Source organism: Lygodium microphyllum, chromosome 13, assembly GCF_053477565.2.
Source record: "Lygodium microphyllum isolate KBCC chromosome 13, Lygodium_microphyllum_v1.1.10, whole genome shotgun sequence".
Lineage (NCBI taxonomy): Eukaryota > Viridiplantae > Streptophyta > Polypodiopsida > Schizaeales > Lygodiaceae > Lygodium > Lygodium microphyllum.
Window position 1 is genome coordinate 106782601 of NC_141147.1, and position 10300 is coordinate 106792900.

The 10300-nt window shown below is 38.8% G+C and overlaps 1 protein-coding gene across 1 annotated transcript; it reads right to left on the reverse strand.

Annotated features, from left to right (window-relative positions):
• Positions 1-6151: 6151 nt before the first annotated feature.
• LOC148027012 (uncharacterized) lies at positions 6152-9838 on the reverse strand. Its single transcript, XM_087691562.1, has 6 exons — positions 9627-9838; positions 9386-9590; positions 8209-8924; positions 7764-7872; positions 6973-7296; positions 6152-6774 (listed from the first exon to the last, which is right to left on the reverse strand). Exons 2-6 carry the CDS (start codon positions 9536-9538, stop codon positions 6718-6720), a joined length of 1359 nt encoding a protein of 452 aa, XP_087547688.1. The 5' UTR covers positions 9539-9590; positions 9627-9838; the 3' UTR covers positions 6152-6717.
• Between the last annotated feature and the right edge of the window lie 462 nt (positions 9839-10300).

A 10300-nucleotide genomic window follows, 5' to 3' on the forward strand; every position in this document is an offset into this window, starting at 1 on the left:
TTCTATGAATTTTATTACCGGTCTTCCCAAAACATCTGTACACCATGACATGATTTGGATAATTATGGATAGATTTAGTAAACATGCTTATTTTATTCATTGCAAAAGACCCTATTTGCACCACAAGCTACTAAAGTTTTCATTAACACTATCTTTCCTCGTCACAGGTTTCCTAACATTATACTTTCTGATCCTAATGGTTGATTTTGTAATCATTTTTAGATAGCAGTATTAAAATTTTGAGGTTCTAAGATGGATTTCACCTCAACTTTCCACCCTGAGAGTAATGACTAGATTGAAGCAAACAATAGTATCATTCTTAAACTTCTTAGATCCTATACAATTAATAAACCAAATAAATAGGATTATCATCTAGTTTGCTTACAATAATGCCCCACATTCTGCTACTAGTAGAGCCCCTCTCTTGAAGTAGTCTATGGAAATAAATTGCATATCCATGTGGCCACAATTGCTACTAATATTCTAGTTATTGACAGGTTGGCTAGCGACTATAGAAATTTTTTAGAGGAAGTGACTAAAAAGATTAACCAATCATAATTGAGGTATGCAACTCAAGCTAACAGGAAGTGTAAAGCTATCAAATTTCAAGAAAATGATTTAGTGTGGTTGAGAATTAAAAATAAGAGGGTAAAGTCCATTGAAAGATATCCAAAAATTAAATTAGCACCAAGTTATTATGGGCAATTCCATATTGTTCACAAGATTAAAGAGAACGCATTTAGGTTGGGGAATTCCTCCTCACTAGTAAATTCATAATTTTGTTCACATTAATTTATTAAAACCATTGAATGGAACATTTCCAATTACTCTCATAGTTGATGACTCTCCTTTGTTAGAGGAAGATATCAAAATGTTAGTATTTGAAGTAATCATTGACCATGACTAGACCACAACTAGATCTAGAAATTAGTATCATAGGTATCTAGTCAAGTATAGAAATCATTCTATAAAATAATCTCAATGGAATAAAAAATTAGTACTAACTTTGACATCTGATAATCTAATGAATGCCTACCACTCATAGTCACATTAAAAAACTTGTTCTGGGTATGATTGACAAGTGAAGCATTCTTAATATTTTTTAGAGTCACATGGAAAAGAGAGTCTAATAAAGAGAAGTATTTTTTCATAATATTAAAAAAAGAAAAAAATTATTTTCCATTCGAATAGTTGATTTGACAATGAATCCAAAGGCATAGATTTGTTGCATGAGGCTATGTTTCATGTAAAATCTATGAACCTTATTCCATAGGAATGTGAAAATTTGCGCCTTGAGGTAGTACTTGCATGCGGTTGGTCACCCTTGCATTTTTCTTTATGCTATTAACTAGGGATGGTTTCTTTTTTACCCCTTGAGAATGTCATGGAATTATATTGTCAGAATTCACTATGGAAATAAGCGGATTTTATTTTATTTATTATGGATTTTTTAACATTTCCATATGATTCATGACTTATTACACAAGGGGCACGTGTGATATTGATTGCATTATGCCTAGCAGATAGATGCAAGAATACTAATGTGTGTTTGAGAAGATTATTAGACAGAGTTATGCAAAAGTATTATTTTTTAGATGCTCATTTTTTATGCTTGAAAATTATATACTTCATAGCATGGGAATATTATTAGAAATATATATGTTTTAGAGCATGGAAATATTGTATTTTGTAGGCACTGATAAAAGCATAAGGACTTTACATGTGCACACGCGCAATAGATTTATAGCCTTGAATTTGTTTGGAGTTGAAATGACTATGTAAGAGCCAAGCTCTATTTCTTTAGAAACTAAAACTAGAGCTCATAGAAAGTGAGCAAGTTCAAGGCTACTAGGGCCATCAATGGTGATTTGCTTATCGTTGGGAAGAAGAAATCCGAGAAAAGGATGAAAATAAAAGCTTATGAAAAGCTCATTCTAAAGAGTCAAGATGACCAAGTTTGCTAAGACAACTATATCGAATGTGGGGAGTGTATCTGGACCAACCCCATTAACATCGAAAAAACTATCCAAAGAGTAAGTCAAGGAAGCACAAAACATGTTAGTAGTAATAATAGAGATGGACAACAATGATTATGGGCTCTTAAGCATGAAGACAACTGTAGATCTAGTAGAGCCAAATCATTTAAAGATCCTAATACCATCCCTCTTGAGCATGAAGAGCCTTACGCACTATCTATCACTACAATTGTAGGTGGCATAGGCTAAACCAATTTAAAGGAGTATATGCAAGCGTGATAATGAGATAGCTTCATTTAGCCTCACCATTCCAACGGGAGGATTACTTAAGGGAAAGGCCTTTAAGGAATGGATCTAAGGTAAGAAAGAAGAAGCATGCATTGTAAAGAGAAGTCTAGCCTAACTTGTAGACACCAACTCCAACATCAAGGCAAACCCTAGATGCATTAGTATTCAATCAATTTTGGGAAGGAACTGAGGCACATAGTTTTTTTGGTTCTAGCCTTGAGAGATACTATGAGAAAAGAAATAATAGATTCACGTGCTAGAGTTAGCACAATCAACGTCCGAGTGCTAGATGTATGGGATTGAGTTCACCCATCAAAGATGTACACTTTGACTTACCTCTAGTTGATGGATCAAAAGTTAAACCCATTAGAGTTCTAAAGGATCGAACATTGATAATCATGTAAGTACAATTTACAATCACCCTTGTGGTAATGAATGACATTGATTGGGATCTTCTACTAGGAAGACCTTGGATGAGGAATGCAAGACTCATAGAAGATAGGGGCGATAGTCTAGTATTCGTTGGTGATAGGATAGAGGTAGTGAACATAGAAATGTAAACTTGGAAAACCTCTTTTGTAAATCTAGATGCTATATCATAGATTGTGTTGGGACACAAAGAATAGGTTTCCAAAGTTAGCCAGCCAAATACCTTCATTCCCTTTTCATAGGAAGAATGAGATTCTGAGCATATCATAGCACCTTGGACCTACCATCCAAGGAAGAATATGAAAGAGCTAATGCTAAGTTGAGTGTTGAAGACTCTACACCATCGGCACTTGTACATTATGTCACTGTAGAATCAAGCTTGGAATCCAAAAGCAAGATTGAGAGTGTACCCTTGCTAATGTTAGAAAAAACAGGGAAGACTTTGTAAGAGTTGTAAACATAATAGATATTGATACCAAAGATGAACCAACACTATTGCCACGTAGTTGAGGTTAGGTTGATTGCAAAGAAAGAGTGCACATTCAATGCTCTCATTGATGGAGGTGCAGAACGAGAGTGCACATTGGACGTTCTCATTGTGGAGGTGCAGATCATGATACCCTTATTTATGATGCTTAAAGAGAAATTGGACATCCCAAGCTTGTGGCAAGTAATGCTAAAATCGAACCATACAAAGGTAAACCTTATTAAGTGTTAGAAAAATGCAAGATAATGACAACCATTGAAAGTGAGTGTACCTATGCTCTTTGATATGCTATCTAACCATCAAGATCTGGGGAAAGAAGTACTATTGGTAGCCATTTCAAGATCAAGACAAGCTAGAATGTGGAATGCACCACAAAATGAGTGCACTTGACACCACCATTCAGAAGGATCATTGGCCTTTAGTGAGGGCAACCAAGGAAAGTAGGAAGACCAACCATAACAACATATGCTACCATCTAGCTAGTTACTCATGGTTGTATTAATGAGGTGGTTTACCACACCTCACCATCGCCACATATTGGCCATCTTGTCCCCAATCCCGACTTAGGACACATCTACTTGGCATGTCTAGCACTAGATCTAGTCCACTACATAGCCCTATTACAAGTTTAAGTGCAAAGATACATCAATACAACATAATCTTCTTGAGAGTCTAGTACATATTCCAAGTAAGCGAGGTATTAATAACTTGTGGGTATGGAGGGAGATTTACAAGTAAGAGTTCAATCTTGTATTTCTTCCTTATGAGTTATGTATGGTGATTTTTATCAAGGATGGTATTACAATGCATACAACAATGATCAATCTATAGTGTAAGATGATCGAGGGAAGCTACTATGACCCATTTGCATCAGCTTCTCTTCATAGCTTTTACCGATAACTTTCTAGAGGATGGATGTAGGTGAAAAACAAGATCAAAAGTTAATTTCATTTGGACTATGGAATGTGAGTAGCCTAATGGTCACTATGCCTCTTTTAGTGAGACATGGATGCTTGATTATATGTGACATATGAGAATTTCTAATAGATATGTGAGGAATGTCATGGTAGCACAAAAGTCTTGGTCTCCATGGTGCTCCATACATTTGTAGAAAGTTGCAAAAGAGTAGCATTGCAACCATCCTTATTATTTCTCTTAGCAAGAGGAGCATTACAATAATCATTGTCATTTCTACCAACAATGAGGGAGGATCGCATGTAGTGGGTCACAATTGGTAATTTGTTTATTGGAAGTATTGTGCAAAGCTAATCTAAGAGCTACTTTGTAACTATTGATCTTGCTTATTGCAATTCAATCATTTACTATATTCACACTATGGTTTACAAAGCTAAACTAAGCTTTGTTTAGTAGCATATTGTGGTGGGAAGTGGTGCATCACATGAGGAGTATGAAGAATCACAACAATGATATGTTGCACAAGCCCTTAATAGAGTAAGCCCTCCTAGTATGCTTAGATATGCAATTAATAGAGAAATCCCTCCCAACATGGTTGGATATGGAATTAATCAAGCAAATATAAGCATGAGTTTTTGTATAAGAAATGATATTTATCGACATATATCATGGTATATTCTAAAATCAAGAAGATGAGGTCTTTGGTCTATGATATGCAGGCAACCATGTTGAGGATGAAGGTTGAAGTTGTGGTGATAATGATGGTGATGATGATGATTGCATGTAGGATTGTGTTGGATATTACCCAAAATTATGTATCAAACTTCCATAGCATGTACATATCAAATTCCTACATGATACAATGCCAATTTAAGAACTCCTATGTGATTTTGTGCAAAGTTACACAGTGTGAATTTGAGTATGTTTCTATAATCATAAATATGTGATTTTGTGCAAAGTTACACAGTGTGAATTTGAGTATGTTTCTATATTCATAAATATGTGATTTTGTGCAAAGTTACATAGTGTGAATTCAAGTATGTTTCTATATTAATAAAAGCTTGCAATTTGTAGTTTCATTCCTATAGCTATCCTACTTTTTAGCAAGTGAATAAACATACAATATCTTAAGAACTTTATGTTATTTCTCTACAATCATCAAAATGTTTGTTACCTTTTTCCATGGAACTTCTACTCTTGGGGTTTATACTATTCCTTCCTTTAGTGCTTTTCTATATCAAAGCTAATGTTTTGTATATCTCCTCACATTTGCGTAGGCACATGCACACCTCCACATGCACATGCATGCATGTGCATGTCTTTGAGAGAGGGAGGGGGCACTATTCTTTTTCCCTTTTCCCAATTCTTTTTAAAAAGTACACCTCGTGGGTTCATGACACTTAGTAATCTCAACAAAAAACCCAAAAACTTTTTTTCCTAGTAACTATGAAGCATCATGACACTTGAGTATTCTCAACATTTTGTTGTGCGAACACTCAACCTAGTAGAAAGCTAAGCTCCATTTAAATTTGATTGGAGGCATAGTAATTCATACCATTATTCAAATTTTACATTCCACCAAGCCAATGCTAAAACACTACATAATCAAGCTCAAACCACATTCACACAAACTTGATGCTTCGTTTCTATTGGCATATCATGTTGCCCTCTATCAATAACACATTTTGCCAATTAAATTGCCTTGGTAGGTGAGATCCCCACAAAAGGATTTAAGTTAGGGTGGGCAGCCATGTGATATGTACATTGCACAATCAACTTGAGACTTCTATATATGCATGCATGGACCCTCTTAGAATAGAGAGAATTTTTAGAGAATGTGTTAGCAAACTTTGAGTGATTATATCTCCTTAAAACAACTGTTTGGAGTAAATGTGCAAATAATATAATCCTCATGCAATGTTCATGGTTAGTCACAGTCGTGTGAAGTACATGGGATATAAGCCAACAAATGAAGATCCTTAGGCAACATAGACGTTTTCTAAATGTTAGAATTTTGACATGCTAATAATTGTGGAGAAGGTCAAATACAAAAATGACTCTTACATATGCTAGAGAATTAATTCACATGGCAAAGATGTAACAACTAAGAACTACCATATGTCCAGCAACACATTCCTTCACATGTAGCACATTACAAAACACTTTCTTGTCCACTTGGTACCTTCTTATTCAATGTTTAGAATAATGTGTTGGCTGTTTGTTGTTTACTTTCCCCAAGAACAAGAGAAGTCATGTTTCGAATAATGTGTTGGTATGTTGTTTTACTTTCCCCAAGAACAAGAGATGTCTTAAAGAATTGAGAGAGAGAGAGAGAGAGAGAGAGAGAGAGAGAGAGAGAGAGAGAGAGTCTCTAATGGTTTACATTCTCATTCAAGGACCAAACACACTCATGATGATGGTATCAGAATTTGCTATCAAGATTGATGAAGACTGCTGAACATCCCCAAGCTGCATAAGCTGGAAAAAAGTCTTTCTGCTGTGGTCATGGGGGATGAATGGGATTATGCTGTAAGAAACTCCAGATATTTTGGATGTATGTGAGACTATAACATGGCTAATATACAATACCTACACAAGTACATGGTGTCAGTCTACATGATCTCAATATCTGTCCATAGAATATTCAATAGACGACTCTTCCGCAATGGTATCGGTTCTCTGTAAAAGTATGAAACCAAACCACAGTTTAGTGGCATTTTCATAGCTACCATCTTATAGTATCAAAAAGGGGCTTTTTCAAGAACTCAAAATACAGAAAGCTTTTGACAGCAAAACTGGTTAGAATCCTTGAATGTTCAAACTTAACCCCTTCACTACTTGCACAGATCAGGAACATATTGTTGGGAAGATGGATACCATTTGCAGTTTCGCACAGACTTCTAAAACTTCTTCAAGGGGTGCCCAGTCCCCAAAATTCCTTTCCACAAACTGATAAGCAGCTCCACCCTTTCCTGGCCTCATGATAAGCAGGCCACCCTTTATTGTTCCGTCGCCATTAAGATTGTATTCAATCCCTGTAGCTTTGGCACGCTTATAATTCGCTCTGGCCACTGGGTTGCAGACGAAGCCCATGATAAAGCTATCTTTGGGGAGGACTCCACCTCCCAGTGCTTTAAAAAACTCACGATTCTTGTCAACCAATACCATGCCACCCCAAAATCGAGGCCAGAATGATCTTACCTGCCAAGCATGTATAGGCGCACAGGTCCACACATTTTAGACGCCAGTAACATATCAATTGATAGTGGAACTATGCCATACTTGAACTCTCCAAGCACACAATGGCATACAGATGAACTGCTAGTAACATATCAATTGACAGTGGAACTATGCCATACTGGAACTCTCCAAGCACACAATGGCATACAGATGAACTGCTGTGGATCTCTATGGCACAGAACTTCCAATTGGTCTAGAACATGCTACCAAGTAAACGGCCAGTAATATGACACAGGTGAAGAATTAATGCAAATATCAACAGCACACAATTTCCAATAGGTTGAGAACATCCTAGCCAGCTCAAAATGTCAAAGGCACCTGTTTTCCACCCTCATGCTATAGGCTCAAACATCCCATTGTCCACAATCTTATATAGCCGAAAGAACAGAATGGAACAAAAATAAATAGAAATGAAAGGGAGGACGTACCTCGGAATCTATGAGCTCGTTTAGAACAGCCACCAGTTGCACACCCAAGGCATCAAAGATTGGCTTTCTTGAGTAAAGCTGGTGAGCTTCCGCTCGACACATAACGCATCTGGAGGGCAGTCACAATTGCATAAGCTAAGGGGCAGTGGCTTTTGCTAAACCATAGTACACAGAATGTTTGAATAACATGCTCAACCAGCAAAGAATTTGCACTTCAGATAAAAAGAAAGAGAGAGAGTGTGTTAGGATTCAGGGACACACCCAGGACAACTTATACATAACAAAGAAAGAAAATGTGTGTGTGCATGTAAGCCAAAGATGCTCACCCAGGATGACATAAAAAGGAGGATATGTGTGTGTGTGTGTGTGAATGTGAACAGTTAGCTATGATGATGTATGCAGAACAAAGGAGAGACTTGAAGTGTGCATGTGTCGAGACACTCACCCAGGACGCCGTATGCAGAAGATAATGGTAGGTTTTGAACTCCATATATCAGAAGCTTTCATGGGTGGAGGTACCTTCAATTCTCCATCTCCCCATGGATTAACTCCTGGCCTGTATTCTGGAGCCACCCTTTGCACTGTGATTTTCTCAAGCACTGACAGGGCAGCAACATCATCAGGAACTGGGGGTGGCTTAACAAATCCACATAACCTAGGCTCAGGAGGAGCTGCAGCCACTGTGCCTTTGAAGACTGGAGTGGGAGCAGTTGCCTGTGGTGTCTGTTTGACTTTGTTAGCTTTAAAGGTTGATAAATCATGCCTAGCCTCGGGTGATCTGTTGTCCAACGACTGTTCTGAGCTGCTTGTTGAGGATGTGGTGGAGTTCCCACCCACTACTGAGGGAGGAGGGCTTGGGACATTCTTGACAGAGAATGCGCGTGAGCTGGCGTTATCACTGCTTGCATCCATAGATCTCATTGTTGAGCCGCTTAACCTTCTCCTTGCAGGCAGGGTGAGGGATGGGGGAAGGGTAACACCGCATGCAGAAGTGTGATCGATGAACCGGGCAACATGGCCCCTCTTCATGCCGAACCGTGAACTCAAGATGGCAGGGCTGGTATTGACAAGCTCAGGCAGTCCATGTCCAGAGGCTTCCAGCGTATCAGCATATTGCATGAGAGAGCGGTCATGGAGGTATGTGCGGATTTCCAACGCATCCTAAGGCCATGGCAGGAAACATGGTACAAATATTTCATTGAACAGACTGAAGATGGGGATTATAAATGAGATTCATTGACATGAAGATGAATAGACTGACAGACTGAAGATGGATGAACTGGAAGACTGATGAAAATCAATTTGTGATGTCCATGGAGCAAATTGAGGATGAATTCATTAACAGATTAAAGACCATTTCATTGATGAATAGACGACAAATTCACGAACACATAAAAGATACGAATTCATTAACAGAGTTGACAACGAATTCATTAACAGATCAACAATGAATTCATTGATAGGCAGAAGAAGAATTCATCAACAGGTTTTCATCTTTAACATCTTCAAAAGGGTGAAGAAGAATTCATAGACAGGTTGAAGATGAATTCCTGAACAGATGAGACAAACAATAGGGACGGCCCGCGATTGAGCAACATAACGAGAGCGATTTTTAGCCTTACCCGCTGCTGCTGAGTGAGTTTGTGAGCTTCCATGTCGTCGGCGCTCATCATCTTGAGGGTGGGGACGTCGTCCCAGCCTTCCTCGACAAGGGTGGGGAGGAGCTCGCGCAGGACCCCATTGCCCACAAATTCTTCAAGAGAGAATGAGGCCATGAGAGGGGAGGCAGATATTGGCCAAAACTGAGGCAGAGAGAGAGAGAGAGAGAGAGAGAGAGAGAGAGAGAGAGAGAGAGAGAGAAGAAGAAGAAGAAGAAGAAGAAGAAGAGAGTTAAATACAGACAGCCGGCAGAGCACGACAACCCAGTGGACAGTCCCCGACCATCGATGGATCCGATACTCTTAAATATATGAGACAGACAGACACAGACACAGACACAGAGAGAAAGAGAGAAGGAAGGGGGTGGGGGTATTGCTGAGTCTTCAGAGCTCCGAGACGCCCACACGGGTGCACACCGTGTGGTCAACCTGCCGAAAGCCCCGAAGGGTCCCGCGACGCCCTCACCTGGGTTGCCTGCCAGATCGTATATGGCCCACCTTCATATCCAAATAACAAAAATGACAGACGCACAAAATCACATAAGAGTGGTGACACACCCACCCACTTGACTCTACCCCAAGAGTCTGTACTCTAGCGCGAGTTAAGCTAGTCCTCAGTAAGAGCCTTGACACTTCCACGTCCCTTTGATCTGTGCAATTCAACTCTATCCGGACAAAGGTGCATGACTGTGAAATTTCGACTTAGGATGGTTACATGTAGCCCCGACCAATTGAGATTGTGTGCAATATATCTGTCTTATTGCTTACAAACCAAACCTACACCTATATATGGCACTAAAGTAGCTTAGCCCACTGGTTTTAAAACTCTCCGCTATGGTTCCGCTACATGTCCATCCGTAGCTTGATGTATAACCAGCC

Bases quoted from the DNA above. Each gene is read 5' to 3' on its own strand.
- LOC148027012 (XM_087691562.1), bottom strand. From the start codon at position 9,538: ATGGCCTCATTCTCTCTTGAAGAATTTGTGGGCAATGGGGTCCTGCGC. The intron at 8,925-9,385 runs GTAAGGCTAAAA...CCATGGCCTTAG, and splicing joins AACTCACTCAGCAGCAGCGG to GATGCGTTGGAAATCCGCAC. The intron at 6,775-6,972 runs GTATCCATCTTC...ATACTTTTACAG, and splicing joins TCTGTGCGAAACTGCAAATG to AGAACCGATACCATTGCGGA.